General features: G+C 39.1%; 1 protein-coding gene across 3 annotated transcripts; it reads right to left on the bottom strand.

Annotated features, from left to right (window-relative positions):
- Nucleotides 1–2,970: 2,970 nt before the first annotated feature.
- Nucleotides 2,971–20,560, bottom strand: Gemin2 (gem nuclear organelle associated protein 2). Of its 3 annotated transcripts, XM_004862749.4 has the most exons (10): nt 20,371–20,560; nt 19,886–19,970; nt 18,290–18,379; nt 18,009–18,068; nt 16,565–16,678; nt 15,259–15,303; nt 13,267–13,335; nt 10,598–10,708; nt 9,655–9,713; nt 2,971–4,758 (listed from the first exon to the last, which is right to left on the bottom strand). In XM_004862749.4, the coding sequence occupies exons 1-10, from the start codon at nt 20,505–20,507 to the stop codon at nt 4,719–4,721; spliced, it is 810 nt and encodes a 269-aa protein (XP_004862806.1). In that variant the 5' UTR covers nt 20,508–20,560; the 3' UTR covers nt 2,971–4,718. The 3 variants fall into 3 exon arrangements, with proteins under 3 accessions (XP_004862806.1, XP_021098504.1, XP_021098503.1); XM_021242845.2 differs by lacking the exon at nt 9,655–9,713; XM_021242844.2 differs by lacking the exon at nt 15,259–15,303.
- Between the last annotated feature and the right edge of the window lie 1,112 nt (nt 20,561–21,672).

Genomic DNA, 21,672 nt, shown 5'->3' with positions numbered 1-21,672 from the left:
CAGGGGGAGAAAAGGGGAGGAGGAAAGACAGGAAGGGGAGGGGGTCAGGGATTTGGGGTTTTTTCCCTTCAGTAGTAGGGATTGAATGTAGGGGCTTCCAGGTGCTAGGTTAATGCTCTACCACTGAATTATGTCCCCAGCCCTTTTTGTGTTTTATTTTGAGACAGGGTCTTGCTAAATTGCCCAGGATGGCCTTAAACTTGTAATCCTCCTGCCTCAGCCTCCCACGTAGTTAGGATTGCAGGCATGCATTACCATGTCCAACTTGCAAAAATTTCATTTTTTTTTTTGCTTAAATTCTTTTATTGGTACATTTTTGGTATACAGTATGTTTACATTCATCATTGGGTGCTTGTACCTGTAATGATGTATCTTGGTTCTTATTTTTTCCCCATTCCCTGTGTACCCTTCCCTATTTACATAGACTGTGTTTCCATTTTTTTCTTTTCTCATAAATTTTCCTTTTCCTTCTTTCCTTTCCCTTTCCCCTTCCCCCTCCCACTTCCCCTCCCCCTTTGGACCTTTTCTTCCTATTTCAAATTATCAATTATTCATTTTAATCCTTATTTACACTTTCAGTTTCTCACACTAGAGAAACTATTTGGGTATTTACACGTGAGTCCTATTTATTTCACTTAAGAGTATGGCCTCGATATGCATCCATTTAGCTATAAATGTCTCTAGTTTCTCGTTCTTTATGGCTGAGTAGTACTCGATTTTATTAAAAAACCACATCTTCTTTATCCAGTTTCCAACTTGGAAAATTTTAGTTGCTTTTAAAATAGGTAAAATAGCCAGACAGGTTATATGCCTGTAATCCCAGCTGTCTACCTATTCTGGAGGGCTGAGGCAGGAGGATCACAGTTTGAGGCCAGCCCAGCGAAAAGTGACCCTACCTCAAAATAAAGTTTTAGAAAGTGCTCAGCATATAGCTATGTGTTAGATCACTTTCATAGGATGGATGAGGCCTGGCTTCAGTTCCCAGAATTGGAGTAGGACAGTGTAAGAGCTGGGAGTGTGGCTCAGTGGTAAAGCACTTGCCTGGCATGTACCATGCCTTGGGTTTGATTATCCTGATCCTGAGGAAAAAAGAAAAAGATACAAGATAGGGATTTGTTTTTTGGTACTGGGGATCAAACTCAGGACCTTGTACTTTCGAGGCGGTGGCAGAACCACTGAGCTAAATCCCTGGCCCACAAGATAGGGATTTGTCCCCTTCTCCCTAAGTGAAGGTATATGATAATGGATGCCTGGAGCTAATCTGCACCAGACTTCTGATGAGCATGAAGATGAAAGCCATCACACTGAGAATAGCAGACAGAAAGCGCCTCAGTTGTGCTTCTTCATAGCCAGACTTGGAACTGCTCTACCGATGAACTTTTAAAAAATGTTAGATATTATATTCCTTATGGGCAATCTTAATTGTCAACTTGATTGGCTTGAGCTGGCCAGATCAGTAAAGCCCTCTTGGTGTTACCTGGGAAGGTTGTTTGCATGACCTTGGGAATTACATACCCCCTACCTCCTTCCTCTTGGGTTCTTTTCTCTTTTTGCTTCCTGGGTGTCATACTTGGGCAGCTTTCCTATACTATATCCTTCCTTCATGATGTTTCTGCCTTGGAGCCAGCTGACCTGGTCTGAAATCCCTGAAACTGTTAGTAAATAAACTTCTGCTTCAAGCTGTGGTGTCAGCAAGCAACACTAAGGTAACTATTCTGTTCAATCCACTTTGGGTTATGTATTTTGTTACTCACAGCCACAAGAAACCTCTTAGTAGAAATAAGGGGGAAATCAAGTTTTCCACGAAATGGCATAGGACAACTGAATATTCTTTTTCTAAGGAGGGAGACAAACTTAAAGGATTACATACAAAACAGTAAAATCATAGAGTACTGCAGGTGTGGTAGTGTTCGTCTAAAATTTCAGCACTTTAAGAGGCTGAGATAAGAGTATTGGAAGTTTCAGGCCAGGCTGGGATATATAGTGAGACTTTGTCTTTAAAAAATAAATAAAATAAAATCCTAAAGTACTAAAGAAAATGATTTATTATCTGATCTTGTGGTGAAGAAGGCCTTTCCACCGTACAAAAGTAGAAAAGCAAAGGAAAACAGCAAAAAACAAGAATAGCTAAAATGTCTTCAACAAGTGTTGAGGAAACTGAATATACAGATGCGAAAGTGGATGACTATAACACTGAAATCAGCTTGAGCTTGGCATGGTGGGGCAGGTCTGTACACCTCAGCACTCTGAGAGGCAAGGCAGGAGGCCCAAACTGGGTAGTTTGTTTTTATTTTTTTATGTTAATTAGCACTTGTTTGTGCTACATATTGGTTAGGTATGGCTACATAAAACACTAATTCTTTTTTCTTCCCTTTGCCCTCAATTCCCTCCCCTTCCCTCCAGCTCTAGCTCTTCCTACTTCACATTATCTTAATTTTCTCTTTATTTGTACTTTGAGTTTTTCATATAAGAGGAATCATGTAATACTTAAGCTCATGTGTCTGATTTATTTCATTTAATATTCTGGTCTCAAGGTGCATCCATTTTCTACAAATGACTCAAAAATCTTTTTTTGGTACTGGGGATCGAACTTGGAACCTTGCACTTGTGAGGCAGGCGACGGAACCACTGAGCTAAATTCCCAGCCCCAAATAACTCAAATTTATGCTTTATCCAGCCTAGGCAGTTTCACATTCTAGCAAGACCCTGTCTCAGATAAAAGGACCGGAGACATATAGCTCAGTATAAATGTCCTGGATTCAAGCTCTAGTACCAGGAACAAAAAAAAGTAAAATCTAAAAATTTCCAAAAGAAAACAGGAAAGCTTTGTAACACTGGTCTTGACAATAATTTGGATATCACACTAACCACATGCAACAAAAGCAGAGACAAATAGGTCTACATCAAACTGAAAGGCTGTGCAGCAAAAGGGAAAAAAAAAATGGAAGGAAAAGAAAACATGGAAGAAAATATTTGCAAATCATTTATTGAATTACCAGTAATATTCAATATATATGAAATGCTTACAACTCAATAGCAGAAAACCACCTGGCTAAAAAGTAGACTGAAAAGATAATTTCTCCAAAGAAAGCATACAAATAAATGACCAGTGCTATCTAAAAAGATACTCAACATTCCTAGTCAGGAAAATGTAAATCAAAACTCCAGATGGCCACTGTCAAAACAATTGAGGATGTACAGAAATTAGAACCCTTGTGGGGACTTAGTGCAGATATGAATTGGTACAGCTGCTATGGAAAGCAGTAGAGGGGCTCCCAAGAAACAGAAGGACCATATGACCCCGGAACCTTACTTCTGTCCTGATGGAGAAACACAGCAGGGTGGTTCCTCAGCTTTGTGAACCAGCAAGCAGCAGGCTTGAACCCAAGCTGGGGCCTGCAGCATTCCCAGGTACTGATAAAGACACTGAGGTTGTTGGCCCAACACCGACAGTAGCCCTGATCTTGAGCCAAATTCCTTAAACCTGCACACAGTGAAACAGCCCAGACCCCTCAGGGTAGACGCACTAGGTTCACAGCTTCCCTGTTCTACCTTGAGGTGACTGTTATACACACTTGGGGGCAGGAGGTGAACACAAACCCGATGTGGATTTCTGAGATTTTGGTTTTATGAGAAGAGGATGTGGAAGGCTCTGTCTCCTCCCCTTTTCCTGTCCTGAAGAGAGATGTGAAATTGCAGCAGCTTGGCACCATGAGGGAAGGGCTAAAGGAATCTCAGAAACTGATATCCGTGAGGCACCAGTGCTTGAAACCATTGCTTCTTGGGTCTTCTGTTACTTAAGAGTAGAAGGCATTGCTTCTTGATATAAAAACTAGTGATGGAAACAAAAGATAGGGCAGAAAAAAACACTTGACCTATGAGGGTGTTATTGAAAATGACTTGTTAAAAAAGGTTTGTACAGGGCTGGGATTTAGCTCAGTGGTTCTGCCTCCTGTCTCACAAGTGCAAGGACCCAAGTTTGATCCCTGGTACCAAAAAACAGAAAAAAGAAAAAAAAAAGGTTTATATAATATAGAAAATGAAAATATTGCTGAAAATGAAAATACCTGATTACTTTCACTGTTACTGGACCTTTCCCATTTAATCTAAATTATTTTGCCAAGTGTGGTGCATGCGTAATCCCACCCACTTGAGAGGCTGAGGCAAGATCACAGTTTTGAGGCCAGCCTGGATGACTTAGGAGACCTTGTCTCAAAATTCTGAAACACTGGACATAACTAAGTGTTCCTTGGGCTCAATCTGTAGTACTCCAAGGGGGAAAAAAAGTCTAGATTTTTAAAATTCTAAGGACATTAATTTGCCTTTTATTTTGTCCAAGAGCCAAATAAAAGTTTAGTATCCAAAACACATTTTCAACAAAATTTTTGTGTATAATATAAACAAACAGCACCAGGGACTGCTATAAATTTTCATCATACAGCTTCTGTGCAGGCTGCTTCATCAATAAATGGGACTCAATTTATTTCAAATGCTTGTGACTGCTGCAAACTATTCAGACTGTTCATCAAATACCAGGTGGTATTTTTCCACAGATATTTCAGACACTAAAATAAATTGGATCTATATTCTGAACAAAAACTTGAGTCATTCACATAGTGTTGAAGCAAACAATGGAGTCTGTATGTGAACTGCACTGTGTGTCCGCAGACTCAGGCTGCCTTCAGCAGAAACACCTTCCATCTCTGAGATCAGCTGCATCACGACGGCTCATCAGCTAGGTCACGCTGGTCAAAATACCTAGTAAAAAACATAATGTTTGCCTGAATATGTTAATTACAGCACTACCTGTAACAGCACAAAGGCACAAACAATCCATTATGTCCATCAATAAGGAAACTAATAAACCACAGTACATCTACACAGTGGAACTTATGAAGCTATAAAACAAGGGAAAAATACCTACACTGCTACACTGTACTCTCCAAGATTTACTAGGTGAAAAAAGCAAATACAGAACAGACTGTTCAGTAAGCTTCCTTCTACATGTGTAAGAATGCAAATACACCTATCAACTTGTACTTTAAAAAGGAATGAAAGAATAAATGAGAATCAGTAATAAAACGGTTAACTATAGGAGGTCAGAAAAGAATGAGGAAAAAGGCAGATGCTGAAATACTCAGATGTATCTTGAATTATTTTTTTTTTGGTACCAGGGATCGAACTCTGGACCTTGCACTTGTGAGGCAGGTGGCAGCACCACTGAGCTGAATCTTAGCCCTTGAATTACAATATTAAGTTTGAAACAATGTAAATATTTTTTGTAATTAAAATAAGATTAAATATAAAAGAGCTGCATGAAGTGGTACATGCCTATAATCCCAGCACTTTGGGAGGCTGAGGCAGGAGGATCACAAGTTCAAGCTGTGCCCGGGCAACTTAGATCCTGTCTCAAAACCAAAACAAGGACTAAGGGTGTAGCTTAGCATGAAGGCCCAAAGTTCAATCCTCAGTACCACACAAAAAGAAAAAAGAAAAAAAATCCCTAAACAAAGTCTACCTAATCTTACTATTTATCAAGCTGGTGGCATAACCACATAAGGAGTTAATTTCAGGTAGCCTTCAACACTGCTCTGATTATGTCACTGGTGAGATGTATTAGACAAAAAGAACGGCAAGCAATTCGTAGACTCATTTCAATAGCTATACCACCAGTAACATTGAGTTATTATTCTGAAACTGTTAGATGCATACTGTAGGATGAAGCCAATAATTAGTTTTTAGAAATCAGAATTTTTGGCTGATTCTTAACCTCTCAAACCTTACTAGGAGAAAAATATGTAGTAGTCTCCTGTTTGTAGTTTTGTTTTTTGCAATTTCAATTCACAAGATCAACCAAAAATATTAAATGGAAAATCCCAGAAGTGAACAATTCATGTTTTAAATTGTGTACTCCGCACTGGGCACGGTGGCGCATGCCTGTAATCCTGGCACTTGGGAGGGAGGCTGAGGCAGGAGGACTGCCAGCCTGGACTGCACAGCAAGACTGTCTCAAAAGAAAATTGTTCTTCTTAGCTGTGTGATAAAATCTTGTGCTAGCCCACTCTGTTCCACCCAGCATATGACTGATCCCTTTGTCCAGGGCATTCCTGCTGTATATACCACCTGCCTGTTAGCCACCCAGCAGCTATCTCAGTTATCAATTGGCTGTGGTGTTGTATTGTAGTGCTTCTGTTCAAGTAACCCTTACTTCACTGAATAATGGCTGAAAAGTGGAAGGGTATGATGCTGGCAGTTTGAGTATGCCAAAAATAAGCTATACAGGACTTCCTTCAAGTGAAAAGGTAAAAGCTCTCAACTTTTTTAAGAAGAGAAGAAAAAAATCATGCTTTGAGGTTGCTAGGATCCACAGTAAGAATGAGTTTTCAATCCATGGAATGAAGCAAAAAGAAATCTGCTAGTTTTGCTATGGCAATTTAAACTACAAAAGTTACAGTCACAGTGCATACATTCTTAAGATTAAGAGGGCTAGGGATTTAGCTCAGTGGTGCCACCACCTGCCTCGCAAGCACAAGGACCAGAGTTTGATTCCCTGTTACTGAAAGAAAAAAAAAGATGGAGAAAGCAGTAAATTCTCAGGCTTGGTATTATGCATGGTTGCATGGTTTCAGGAACTCACTGTGTGTCTTGAAATGTATTCCTTTTTTTTTTGGTACCAGGGTTCAAACTCAGGACCTTCCACTTGCAAGGCAGGCGCCGCACCACTGAGCTAAATCCCAGGCCCTTGGAATGTGTTCCTTTCAAGATAAGGAGGAACTTATACCATACATACATATAATATTAAAGACAAAATCAGTTGGATGTGGTGACACACACCTGTGATCTCAACACTGTGGGAGGCTGAGGCCCAAGGATCATAAATTTGAGCCCATTCTGGGAAATTTAGAAACTTCAGTGTGATCCTGTCTCAAAATTTTAAAAATGCCCTGGATTCAATCCCCAGTACTACACATCCAAATATTAAAGACAAGTAGCATTAAATTACAACTGAAATACCAATTTGAACTCAGGATTTTCTTTTTCTTTCTAAAAAGTACACCCCTGGGCTGGAAGTGTAGCTCAGTGGTCGAGTCCTCGGCTAGCATCTACTGACCCTGAGTTCAATCCTTAGCACCACAAATGAACAGTACATGCTTTTTAGCTCTGTTAATTCAAAAGACCTAAAGATGATGAGCAACTTAACTAGTTTTGGTTTCGCCCGCCTTCCCTCCCTCCCTCCCTTCCTTTGCTATAGGATCTCACTGGTTCAGGCTGGCTTTGAGCTATGTAGTCAAGCTGGCCTTGAACTTGTGGCAGTCCTCCTACCTCAGCCTTCTGAGTGCTGAGATTACAGGTATGAAGCACCACACCTGGCAATAACTAGTTTCTTTAGTTTCCAAATTATGGTCTTTAAGAATCTTTTCCTACTTTAAAAAAAGGAACCAGCACTCCCATATAAAAAACAGATTTCAGAGCCAGTCATAGTGGTGCACACCTGTAAATCCTGGCACTGTGGAGGGTGGGGCAAGAGGATCACAGGGAGTTTGAGCCCAGCCTGGACTATATACAGTATATAGCAAGATCCTATCTCAAAAATCCAAACCCCTCTCTCCACAAGAGAGAGGGAGTCAGGAAAAGAGAAGAGGGAGGAGAGGAGAGAAGGAGGGAGGAAGAGAGGGACAGACAGACAAGCCCTGAATCATCTCAACACACCAGAAAGTTAGAAATCTATAAAAGACTGCTAAGGATTGGTTAAATGGAGATAGAAGGTCTTAGGGAGGGCTTGGTGGTAGGGTGTTTGCCTGGCAGGCTCCAGGTCCTGAGTTTGAGGCTCAGCAGCACACACACGCAGAGAGTTTGAGGCCAACCTCGCTACATAGTGAGTTCAAGGTCAGCCTGAACTACACAGCGAGACTCTGTCTCAAAAAACAAAACAAAAGAATGCTTTATTTATATAAATAACAAATATTCCCTTTTCTGGTTTTGTTTTGAGACAGGGTCTTCCCACGTAGTTTAGGTCGGCCTTACACAGTGCTGGGGTTTTAAGCATGTGCCACTATGCTTGGCCAAACCTGCCTTTTTATTTATTTTTTATTTTTATTTTTATTTTTGGTATGGGGGATCAAACTCGGGACCTTGTGCTTGCAAGGCAGGCAGTGGAACCACTGAGCTAAATCTCCGGCCCCTAAACCTTCCTTTTGAAAAAATACTTTTTATTATAATATTTTTTAAAATGATGGCAAAAAGTATGAAAGACCTAATTTTTCTTTTAACCCTAGATACTGGCATAGTTCAGAGATCTATACTATTTCTCAGTGTGATACCTTAGTGTGTCAGAACAAGGCGGATCTATCTACCCTACTTAAAGTAAATTATTAGAAGAAATCTGGGGCCAGGATCCCAGGGCTATCTTGAAGACAAAGAATCTCATTAAGGTGACCTTGATGGACACTGCAGGAATTACATGTAGAATTCCTCAAGTAAAAATTTATTATTTTTTAAAAATGAGTCAGCCGTGGTGGCACACACCTGTAATCCCAGCACTTGGAAGGCCGAGCCAGGACGACTGCCTCAAGTTTAAGGCCAGCCTGGGCTATATAGTGAATTCAAGGCCAGCCTGGACTACACAGTGAGATCCTGTTCAAAAACAAAACAAGGGCAGGGGACTTAGCTCAGTGGTACTGCTGCCTGCCTTGCAAGCGCAAGGTCCTGAGTTCAATCCCTGGTACCAAAAACAAAACAAAACAAAACAGGGCAAAGAAAAGACAGGCTGCAGGTTGGACCTGCTTGCTGGAGTAAAGCTGCTGGGGTACGGATCCTAGTTCTATGATTTGCTGGATTTGTGTCAGTAAGAAAGCTATTTAATCTCTTTCTCCATAGTTTCCTCATTTGTACTGATAATGTACTTATACATTATGAGGAACCAGTAAATGAGTTGCTAGTACAAATGAATTGTTAGTAAATGTTGCTAGTACAATAGGCTAAGAAAAATGCTTGGCACAAGCACCCAGCAAATGTGAATTATTATAAACAGCAGAATTATTTCAGATCAAAAAGCGAGATGTAGAATTTGTATGTATTCTGCAAGAGTGTCTTGTTTGGAAGAGGGAAGAATGGATGTAGGATTATTTACCTTCCTGATAATTAAATATATAGCTTCAAAAAGGTACTGGCATTGGAATAAGAGCACTGATCAATGGAACAAAAATATGTCCAGGGAGCCAGGGATTTAGCTCAGTGGTGCCGCCGCCTGCCCTGCAAGTGCAAGGACCTGAGTTCGATCCCCGGTACCAAAAACAACAACAACAACAAAAAAGTCCAGGAAGAGACCTAACATAAATAGGTGTTATGTTTTACCAGTATTTATAGAATTTAGAATATATAAAATTTTTCAAATAAATTCCAGCTAGAACAGTGCTATAAAAAATTAAACCAGTGGGCAAGGATTTCGCTTAGTGGTGTCATGCCTGCCTTGCAAGCGCAAGGTGCTGAGTTCGATCCCCATACCAAAAAAAAATTAAACCAAATATACACTAAATAAAAATATGCCTGAACTGAAAAAGAACAAGGCATCCAGGCAGTTAATAAAATACAAATGCAACAAAACTATGCTTTACCTCACATATAAGCAAGAAGTCAATAATTACTTAACTATACCTGCTAACCAAGCAGATTAATAAATTCAAAGCAGGAACCCTCTCATCATCTTTGGTGTCCTAAAGAAAAGAAGAGACAAAACTTTAAATATAGTTTGTTCTTCTCTAATATTTTTGAAATAAGTTTCTTTTTCAGAAAACATGAAAATAGGAGAACATTTTAGAGTTAATGATTTCTTAAGAAACACGTGAAATCACTTTTTGTTTTTGTTGGTACTGAGGATTAAACCCAGACCTTGCACATGCTAGCCAAACACTTTAGCTACACCCCAGCCCTGTTTAAATTTCTTTTTCTAATTTTGAGACAGTCTCTCACTAAATTGTCCAGGCTGGCCTTGAACTTGCAATCCTCCTGCCTCAGCCTTCCAAGTAGCTAGGATTACAGGTATGCACCACCATGCCTGGCTTTTAAGATCATCTTTCAAAGAAAGATACTTGTTCAGAAGGATTAATGATTAATGCTGTCTAGCTGAGGTTCTAATTCTCACAGGACAGGGAGTTATTTTAATGTGTGCCGGGCATGTCCCCTCTTCCACATGCACCACATGTGCTCCTGCCAATAGTCAGAAGGCTGAATAGATGAGGCCACCTGATTCAAGGATATTCGGTATCCAAAACTGAGTAAACAAACTTCTCTTCTTTATAAGGTAGCCAGCCTCAGGTACTTTGTCACAGCAACACAAATGGAGTAAGGTAAGGATGGAAGCCACAAGTGGCAGAGCCCAAGGGTTAGGTTTACATCTTCTCCCAACTATCCTGCTTCCTTTATCTGAGAAAAACATCTTCATTTTATTTAAACTGTTATTATTTTGGGCTTTTCCATTCTGTGGCCTAACCCAAGCCCAACTCATGATATATTTCAGATTTCCCTATTTATTGGAATCCTCCTATTACCATAGGAACACGTGGGTGCTTTCAATCAGCAACAGTAAGTTATAACTCACCACTGAGAGCCTCACTTCAGAGCACCTTCTTGCAAGCTGCCGAATCAGGGAGTGAGCTTCGGGGAGTAAGGGCTTCTCAAGGCAAGCCAATAAAGCATAGAACCATCTTCCCTAAAAAGAATTTTAAAAAGTAGTTAGGAGACAGAAAAATGAACCATAAACTTACTTTTCTAAATGTCCAATGTTGTGCCTGGCTACTTGCTATGCATAAATTTATAGACCATTTAATTATAAAATGTTTGCGTATGGACAAAGGATCATCTATGGAGCTGGGTAGTACCCCCCCCCCTTCTGAGACAGGAACTTGCAGTGATCCTCCTGCCTCAGCCTCCTGAGTGCTGGGATTATAGTGTGCACCACAACACCCGGCTCTCTTATATTTTTATACACTATAAAACTATATACATAGGGTATTAGACAGGTCAAAATATTCCCGGATTCCCAAAGAGTTCATTTCAGAAATTCTTGTTGAAACGGTCCTGCTATGTTGTCCACGTTGGCCCTGAACCTGAGATCCCCCTGCCTCAGTTTCCCAAGTGCTGGGATTGTAGGCATGAACCCCCATACCTTTTATTTCAGAGATTCTTATCACAACTGAAGTTTCCATTTATTTATATATATAGCCTTATAAAAATCAAGATACTTTTCCCCTACGGACAGATATGCAAGTCATTTTGTAATTCTGTAATTTGTACCCAGGTCCATTATGAAGGAACTATACTGTAAGCAAAATAGTTTTGACACTTCTATAAATAGAAGCTAAACTTATCTCCACTCCCTTTTTAAATGGGTTTTTCTTTTAAATTATAAAACAATATTCACTCTATGTAGAAAAAAATGTAAAAAATACCAAAAGCACATAGGAAAAACCAAACTTGCAGTCTCATTGTTATGGTTAGATCTAAAATATCCCCCAAAAGTCTCATGTGTTCAGAGGATGGGGTTTTATTTTATTTGTTTTTTCTGGTATCGGGGATTGAACTCAGAACCCTGAGCTTGCAAGGCAGGCCTGGCGCCACTGAGCTACATCCCTGGCCCAAGGGGCTGGGGCTTTAGAAGGTGATGGAATCATGAGGGTACTAACTTCACCATCTCATCCATCAATGAGATAACAACTTGATGGCATTACTGAGAGGTCATGGAACAGGAGGTAGGGTCAGGTTGGAGGGAGTGAACCATGGGGCATGACACTGGGGACTAAATCTGGTCCCAGTCCTTTTGTCTCTGCTTCAAGGCTACCATAAGGTGAGCAGCTCTGCTCCATCACACCCTTCCCACAGATGACCTGCCTCACCTTGGGTCCATGGGAATGGAACCAGACAACCATGGACTGAAACCTCAAAAACTGTGAGCCAAAATAAATCTTTCCTCTTTTAAGTTGTTTTTCTCAGGTATCTGGTCACAGTGATATAAAGCTAGCACCTTCATCATCCAGATAAAATTTCTACTAATTGTTTTAATGTTTTTCTATGTATATGTACCAATTTTTCAAGGGTCATTCTTATAGTATCATTTTGTAGCCATTTTTATTTGTAATATAATAATAAACCCCTTCCACATCACTCCATAGGATTATCAAGGAGATGTTACTAAATAGCTGTAACATTCCCCTGTTAATTTCATGCAACAAGGAAAATTTTATTATATATTACAAGAAAAATGATGGTGTCAAAGGATATTTATGTTCTTTAAGTTTCTGAGGCATAATCACCGGATTGTACCCAGGAAAGTAATACCAAATTATAGTTCCACCAGCAGTACAAAATTTAGGTTTTTTTTTTTTTTTTACTGTTTTAAAGCAGTGGCAAAATTTATTTGAGAAAGTAAAAAGTGAAGAGTGGGAGAGAAACTGGTACTGCAGAGCAAGCTTGGGCCAAGTATATAGAAAAACAGTAAGAGCAAAGATAAAATACACACTATCTCTAGGAAACAGCATGGGCTATTGTGGAAAGCTACAGTAGCTAAAATTTAGTTTAATTCTGAGCAACCTATCACTTTGGGGAAACCTAAAGAATATTAGAGCAAATTTTAAACAGCAACTTATGCAGCATACTAAGTTAGTTCCTCAGGCAACCCTGAATCAATAGTGACTGTTTTTTAAAACAGCTTCATGTCTAGGTTTCTTTTACAAATAGAATTTTCTACATTAAAAGATTACCCATTAAAAATCTGACTCAAATTTTCTGGGATATATAGTAATACCTTGGTTCACAAATGCTTCAGTTTGCAAATAATTTGGTTCACAAACAAAAGTGTTCAGCAAAATTTTACTTCCGTTCACAAACTCCTTAGTGGGTAACAAACACAACCACAGCCATCTCCCCCACACAAACACAAATGCAACCATCTTCTCCAAAATCATAAAACAAATTAAGTTTGAAAACCGAAGTACCACTGTATTTACTATGTAAAGCCACCATTCAAGTATTCAAAGACCTTCTAAGTTGCTCGAGCCTCTACTGATTGTCTAAAATTTTATACTAAAAGATTCCTTTTCTTAAACTCAGTAGCACATTGTGATAATAATAAAAATACCAAAATTTAAATGGCCATAACCTACACTAAAAGGTTGAAACAAGAATACATACATAAATACAATATATAGTCGCATCTCAAATACTGTATATATAATTTCTTTTGCGTTATGAAGATAAAAAATGCAATACTACCAATTCTGGAGTAAAGTCTTTTTCTCCAAACCAATTACTCAAATATTCCAAGACACTAGTTACTGTTGCCTAGGGAAAAAAAAGAAAAGATGGAGTGGAGAAAGGTAATATTAGTAATAAAATACTGACAAGTTGAATATGAGTTCCATGAATCATTCTGATGTTTAAAACGGCCAAATTCTTTAGACTTCCAAAGGAAACTAGGATTCTAGTAATTTGACAAGATAGCTCATATGAAGAAGAGGCTTTTAGGATAAATATTCTTTTTTTTTTGTACCGGGGATCAAACTCGGGACCTTGCGCTTGTGAGGCAGCCGCTGGAACCACTGAGCTAAATCCCTGGCCCAAGGATAAATATTCTTAAGATCTCAAGTATCAAAAAAAAAAAAATCTGAAGTATCAACTAAAGCTTTGGTGTGGATCCTAGGATTTAATTGATAACTACTAGTTTGTAACTACTTGAAAAACCACATGCTCTCAAAAAGAGAATCTTTGTATAAATATCTTTAGTTTTTTGGTGGGTTTTTTTGGCATCAGGGATCGAACTTGGGACCTTGCACTTGCGAGGCAGGCGGTGGAACCACTGAGCTAAATCCTCAGCCCTAAATATCTTTAGTTTATTTCCTAATTCAATTAAATGAAAGTACGAATCTTAAGAAAAAACTAGAGAAAGACTAGTTTTAAAATTACACAGGGCTGGGGATACAGCTTGGTGGTACAAACACTTGCTTAGCCTGCAAGCCACTGAACAAAGCAAAACAAAGCAAAACAAAACCAAAAGAAAACCCCCAAACTTTTCCAGACAAAATTATCAAAATCTCGAAAATATATTCTGGCTTATTCAACTACACTTGGGTCCTTACTAAAAACAAAACAAAAAACCACACTGACAATTTAACGTGACTTGTCACAATATCAGCACAAATGATAAAGTGAAACTATCATCCTATATAAGATTTCCAACATGACCTTCAAAAAAAATCTTCTATGAGTACTTAATGCTACATAAGAACAAGAATCAAAGTTTTTTGCTTTTTAAAGTGGATAACACAGTCCCTACTCCTAAAAGCCACAGGAACCAAATTCTGTATTTCTTCCCTTTTGGTCCTTGAAATTATGTGTTTCAATCCTCCCCCCAAACTCCCCAAGACTGAATCTATGGCCTTGGCACTGAGCTACATCCTCAGTACATTATTTAAATTTTTTATGTTGAGACAAGAGCTCACTAATTTGCCCAGGCTGGGCTTGAACTTGTGATCCTTCTGCCCCAGCCTCCCAGAGTGCTGGGATTACAGGCATGCAAAATCACACCCAGGATTTTAATCTTAAGGTAATGAGCAGGACATCTACGAACGAGAAATGGCACTCTGACCTTAATATTTAATTGAAACCTCAGATTCCAAGAATTATAACTGACACAAACAAGTACTTTACCACCACATTAAGAGCATGAGCTCTGGAGTCAAATCCACTTGCTATCAAATCCAAGTGCTATTATTTACTTGCTAAAAAACTACCTGAAAGTTGCTTAAATTCAAATTTTGTGTCCTCATTTATAAAAAATGGTTATTAGCCATGCGTGGTGGGACACATCTGTAATCCCAGCCCAGGGAAACCAAGACAGGAAGACTGAAATTTTGAGCCCAGCCCAAGCAACTCAGTGACTTGGCAAGACCTTGTCTCAAAATAAAAAAATTATAGAAAAGGCTGGAGATCAAGCTCAGTGTGAAGGCCTTGGGTTCAATGCCTACTACTATTAAAAAAAAAAAGTTTAGAACAGCCAGGTACAGTAGAGTAGAAGGACCACAAGTTCCAGGCCCTCACAGGCAACTTGAGAAGACCCCAAATCCAACCAAAAATATCTGTAAAAATTCTGAAGTAGTAGTACATGGTCTTGCACTGTACTGTAACTATGGAAGGAAATGTATTCTAATACCTCACACACATGGCAAACAAATAATGCATACATCCTTAATATTTGATGGATTTTACCTGATTCATTCTGCTAACAATACTAAGGAAGGGAGGAAATCCAATCTGAAAGAAACAATGACATATATTTACTAAACGATATGATAAGGAGAGGCTTCATTTTTTTTTTCAAACTGGTACATTTCCTTGTCACACTGCCGTTTAGAAATAAAGAAGAGATAAAAGAAAATTCCTTTATAGTCCAGTATAATGAGACATTCCTGGAACTACTATGTTGGCAAGGCTCAACAAAATATATCTTGAAATTTGGATATATAAATTTAAAAATAAAATATGATTTTAGTAACTAAAACATCTAAGTATGAAATAAAAAATACTACTTGAAAATTAATTTATCGATTATTTTCAATAAAATTATGACATATTGATACTATTAATATGTTATATACATCATTTAAAAAATCTTCAGTGAAAGCTAATCTTTTCAGGAATTAGGCCAGGGATGTAGCTTAGAGGTGCTGTGCCTGCCTGGCAAGGTCAAGGTCCTGAGTTCAATCCCCAGTACCACACACACACACAAAAATTAAGGGCACCAATTAGAATATGTTTTAAAACTAATGACTTAAAAAAGTATACTTTGAGGGCTAGAGATTTAGCTCAGTGGTTCTGCCGCCTGCCTCGAAAGCGCCAGGTCCTGAGTTTGATCCCCGGTACCCCCCCACCCCAACAAAAAAAGTATACTTTGAGCCAGGCATGGTGGCATATGCCTGTAATCTCAGCACTTGGGAGGCTGAGGCAGGAGGATCACCACAAGTTTGAGGCTAGCCTGGGCTGCCAGTTTGTAAGTTAAACAGCTAATCAAAGAAGTCAGGGGTTGGGCTGGGCATTTAGCTCTGTGGTTCCACTGCCTGCTTTGCTAGCACAAGGATCTGAGTTTGATCGGGACCAAAAAAAAAAAAAAAGAAGTCAGGGGTTGGCAAATATTTTTTCTAGAGAGCCAAACAATAAATATTTTAGTCTTTGCAAATCAGTCACATTTTGTTTCTTCTTTTTTTTTTAGTTTTTTGAGACAGGATCTCACTATGTAGTTCAGGGTGGCCTTGAATTCACTATGTAGCCCAGGCTGGCCTAGAACTCATGGTGATCCTCCTGCCTCAGCCTCCCAAGTGCTGGGATTACAGGCATGAGCCACCATCCCCAGCTCATATTTTGTTTCTTACATAACCTTTAAAAATGTAAAAACCATTCTTAGCCCATGAGTGTTCAAAACCAGATTGTGTTGTGCATTTGGCCCATGTGGCAGTTTGCTTAAACTACATGATGTACCAAAATTAGAATAGTCTTTCTTTTTCCACATATCACCTACTTGTACATAATCAATTCCAGGACTTTCATCTATAGTTGGCTCAACAGCCCCTTCAGCACATAACCTTTCTCCTAGACAGAATTTTTTCCAACCTTCTTCATCCTCAGATTTTGGCTGAAAGAAAAAAAAATTACTCATTTCTATGTATTTTGTTTTATACTGAACAGTAAAAAACAAAACAAAACAAAAAATTGTGTGTTGAAGCCCTAACCTCCAGAGCATCTTACATCTTAGGCTGTGAGTGTATCTGGTGATTAAACGAGACCACTCCAGAAGAGCTCTAATCTAATCTGACTGGCATCCTTATAAGGGGAAATTTGGATACAACAAAAATACATTATTTTTTTCCCTTGTGAAGACATATAACTTTCATTAGATTCTCAGAAATGATATGTTCTTCTCTAAAAGGTTAAAAACAATTTCCTACAACAATGTATCTTATCTCTTCACCAACTCCTACTTTCATTTAGAGAGCTCATATAGCTTCTGAAAAGCTTAATATTGTGTCTAAGTTGATGAAAGTAGGAAATACCACTTTGTACTAGCACGACAGGCTTCACTATTCTGTCACTATTACTGTGAAGGAGAGAAGACACTTCGTAAACATGTAGCTTACTGCATGGCATCATTATCACAACAGGAAAGCCCAATTAAGCCTTTATTAAGGCCTTTTAAATTTTGAAACTGTATTTATTTCATAAAAAGTAAAGAAGAATCCTTAAAAGCTTATAGAGGCCAATCACCTATTTGTCAACCTAAATAAATCAAGAGATTCTGCACAGAACAAGGACATTTATTTGGGAATAACAGAGCACTGCAATGGTGTACATGTACCATAGTAAAATATGGGCATTTTCAAAGAGGGTGAAGCAAGTGGAAGTTTTTGAAGAGAGAAATGACAATTGCATCAGATACTTTGAAACAATAATCCTTGGCAGTAAGGATTAAGAACAAGAATGAAGTCAGTCTGAGGTTGACCAGAGAGTTGCTAGGCAGATGTCCTAGTAGAAATACTTTTGTATAAGGTTGCAATGGCCTTAGTGCAGGGTTAAGTTTGGTAGAATCTTTTGTGATGTAAATATTAGGCAACTGTGCATAACACAGCCTATCCATCATAACTTTCCAGTTTTATTTACTTTATTGGTTAGAGCTGACATGAGCGACTCCATTTTGATTCTGACACCTTACATATTTCCAAAATAGGACACATATCCAAAGTATCCCAATACGATGAATTAAAACAGTCATGAAAATAACTTGTACTACTGATTCTATACCTTTTTGGGCTACTCATATAATGGAATTGTTACTATTACATAATGGTATGTGGAAAGTGAATGAAAATAATACGGACTAAGAAAGTAAATGTTTAAGGACCAAAAGTTAATATGAACTATTTCAAACAAGTATACACTGTGTAACTCAAATTGAGAAGCTTACATACCATAGTCACATTACTATCCAACTGCTGTGATTTCCAGTGACTTCTATGTTTGTTCACATTCTAAAGGAAGAAAAGTTAGTGATCTTCAGATGAGTAATAAAAGAAAAAAAAATGAGCTTCTGCACAAAATTTTAGCTATACTAAAACTTGGACAATATGTGACAAACAGTAATATATCTAGTGATTACAATGATAATAGGGTAACAATTCAACTGTTACTTTAAAATTATAACAGAAACGAATGTGAAAGGGGATTTAATTTGATTAAATGTGATATTTACCTGTCGAACAGCTGAAAACTGGGCCACTTGTTGCTGTTGCCACTGAAGTGTTGGGGAATAACCTTCAGGGGCAGGTTGGCATCCTGAAAGCTAGAAATCAACTCATAAATGTTAGGATCGATGTTTAGTGTTCTAATTGGAATCTCATGCCTCTGCAAAGAAAAACTAAGATGAAGAGTAACTGGTAAGAGTGGAAAACTATTTAAGAAAAAAGGTATTTTTATAGGTGCAAAAAGTAGGCATTTTACTTTACTACTTATGTCCCAATTAAAAATGGTAGGAAATGATAATCACTTCAGGGCCAGGGATTTAGCTCAGTCAGTGGTTCCGCTACCTGCCTCGAAAGCACAAGGTCCCTTGAGTTTGATCCCCAGTACCAAAAAAAAAAAAAAAAGATAATCACTTCAGTAAGAGGATTCTCAGATGTCTTACCGCTGGAATTTTTAAGAATCTGAATAACATGAACCTTGAAGATATAATCTAGTTCTATCTTTCTATAATTATAAAACAGAAACAAAAAGAGAAGCATGCCCCACATAAAGAATTTTGTGTAGGGTAAAATACGCTCAAATAATTTAAAGACACTTGACTTGAAAAGGTCTACCTTTGTTTTCTAAAACAGCACAGTAGGGCCGGGGATTTAGCTCAGTGGTTTTGCCACCTGCTGCGCAAGTGCAAGGACCCGAGTTCAATCCCTGGTACCAAAAACAAAAACAAACAAAAAATGTCTGGGGTGTGCATGGTGGTGCACACCTGTAATCCCAGCACTTGGGAGGCTGAGGCAGGAGGATCACTATGAGTTCTAGGCCAGCCAGGGCTACATAGTGAGTTCAAGGCCAGTGTGAATTATAGAGTGAGACCCTGTCTTGAAATACGAAAAAAAAGTCTGAAGAGAAATTATAAAATATTATAAAATTTTAAAATTTCCTGATTATAAATATCAGATAATGGAATTACTTAGTCATAAAAAAATGATTAGCAACATTTTTTAAATGCCACTTTCCTTTGACCTTAAATACAACCTCCTCAGAGGGATCTTCTTTGACAACTCTATCTAAAGTACTTGTTTTTCCCCCTTTGTAGAGAGCAAACTCTACAAAGGATCTTTTCTAACTTATCCTCTGTGGTATTCTTAGTGCCTGGTACAACCTGGTTGCTTAAGAAAAAGTGTGCTGGATAAATAAATGAATAAAAATGTCCAGTGTGCAAGTAGCCAAAAAGGTGTAAGACATTTAGGTTTCCAAGGAAAATTCAGAACGTGGAAACTGCATTAAGATTAAACACTAGTCCAATAATAATCAAGACAAAAAGAATGCCCCCCCAAAGAAGGCTCCTTTAAATATATATCCCTAAAAAAAGATGGACAAGTGCCTAAAAATATGGCCACTGAAGGCAGTACACGTCAACTATCTTCGGAAAGCAAAAAACACAAGGAAATGTACAAAAGTATGTTTATCTAACTTTGTAGGGTGTAACCAAATCTTACCTACACCATAATTAATATTATTTGGGTCAACAAGAAGACGCTGTTGGGTACTTTGTTTTTAATTTGTGTGCACGCGGGTGGGAAATTCCCAGATTGTTAATAAAACTCACAGAAACATTCACACTTTGCTTCCTTTTCAACTTCTTTGGGTCAATTTGAGCTACCACAACATCTGGACACCGAGCTGCTTCGATCCTACAAGTAATAAATGCAAGAAACTTAATTACAGTTATGCTTTACTCATGTGTACAGACGCAAATGATCCATTTCAGCTCATTTTTAAAATCAGAAAAATAATTCAGATTTCAAATTGAGGTACTAATCATTGAATGGCTAAAATGATTTCGACTGAAAGCAAGGAAAGCAGCTAAGAGCACACATCTCGAAAGGTTTTGATGTATGCAATCAAGCGCTAAAGAAACACGCCCTCGTCAGGATGTCAGCCGTGGATCCAGAGCAGATCCGACCTCGCGAGAGGCTGGGACTGACACCGAGGCGGGGCTTTATCTCCCACAGGGCTCCAGCCAGGAACCAGGCGCAGTGCCCAAGGGCAGAGTGGACGAAAAGCCCACCCACAAGAGGCCAAATCACTCACTGGACCCGCCTCAGGTATTCCTGAGGCGTCCTCGGGGGTACCGAGGGATCGAAACCTTCCGTCAAGTCGCAGGGCTCTACCGGCAAGAGCCGTGGCATCAACTCTTCCACTGCAGACTCCTTAGGCACCCACGCCATGGTTTCCGATCCCGCCAGCCTCGAAGAACGCAAGCGCGGAGGCTTGGTCAGGGCGCAGGCGCACAAGTAAGCGCGTTTGGCGCGGAGCTGAGCCGGCGGCCGGTTAAGGAGGCGTAACTGCGCATGAGCAAACAAACGCTGCTTTTAGCGAAGTTAAGGCTCTGGTGGTGCAACACACACTGTGAGTTGAATTCCTACCTGAAGTGGTTCTTGTAGCCTCTCTTCTAAGGCTTTAGAACTCTCTTTAAACTGCGGGTTAACTTATGCACCCCTAGTTGCTTTTTTTTTTTTTCCTCAGTGAACAGTATAACTCTGACTTATGGTAAAAACGTTATTGTTAATTCTAACAACGACCCGGTGGAAAGGGTAGTATTTTCTGGTTTGGAGGGGAAGAAATTGACAGAGTGTTTGAGTACTGAATCTGATTTTCCAAACCTAGGTTTATCTGATGCCAAATGAATAAAACATTACTTTTCCGCTGGAATTCGTTGTGCCTGGCCTCTTTTTTCTTGGTTTTTCTCTCACTGTGTAGTCCAGTCTGCCTTTAAGCTTGCTATGCTTTGACATCCTTGAACTCAAAATCCTTTTGCCTCAGCCTCCTAAAGGTTGGGTTTGCAGGTATGTGCCACCATGCCCGCCTGTGGCTGGCCACTTCTAAGGTCACTTTATTTAAAGTGAATACTACTACTAGAGTAGCCATTTTTTCTAGTTTAAAGAAAAATGTTTATATACAAATAGTGCAAATTATGAAGCCAGTACAGGGACCCACAAAATATCGTTACAAATTTTCCTCGTTTAAAGACATACCTGTTCAACAAACATTCGGGGATACTGAGCAGAAAAGAAGGGACGTGAACTCAACATTCCAAACAGTTTTATTGCTAGACCTGAGGGACTTTTCTGGGAACAGAACACACGTGTTTTTTACAGGCTAAAAGGCCTTTTTTTATAGCGTTTTTGGGCAGGCTGCTGAGGGAGTGTGTCGGAGAAAGTGGGCTTGTGACTTGCTGGTGTAGCCGGTGTCCTCTGTGACCTAAGTAAAATGAAACCTACGTTTCTCTAAAGTGGGGGTGGGGTGAGGTGGGATCATTGGAGCTGGCAGTATCCTCTATCAGGGATAATGCTGTATTAACTCCTGCCTTATGTAACCTTTATAAATATTCAT

Source organism: Heterocephalus glaber, unplaced genomic scaffold (genome assembly GCF_053883595.1).
Source record: "Heterocephalus glaber isolate CG9 unplaced genomic scaffold, H.glaber_assembly_v1.0 deba00000901, whole genome shotgun sequence".
Taxonomy (NCBI): Eukaryota; Metazoa; Chordata; class Mammalia; order Rodentia; family Bathyergidae; genus Heterocephalus; species Heterocephalus glaber.
This window is presented reverse-complemented; position numbering and strand designations above follow the sequence as displayed.

What these genes read in the sequence shown, in the direction of transcription:
- Gemin2 (XM_004862749.4), bottom strand. Translation starts at nt 20,507, where the DNA reads ATGGCGTGGGTGCCTAAGGAGTCTGCAGTGGAAGAGTTGATGCCACGG. An exon ending in TGGATAGTAATGTGACTATG is followed by an intron (nt 16,679 to 18,008) that starts GTATGTAAGCTT and finishes TTTTTCTTTCAG; the next exon opens with CCAAAATCTGAGGATGAAGA. An exon ending in AAGACTTTACTCCAGAATTG is followed by an intron (nt 10,709 to 13,266) that starts GTAGTATTGCAT and finishes AATTCTTTTTAG; the next exon opens with GGAAGATGGTTCTATGCTTT.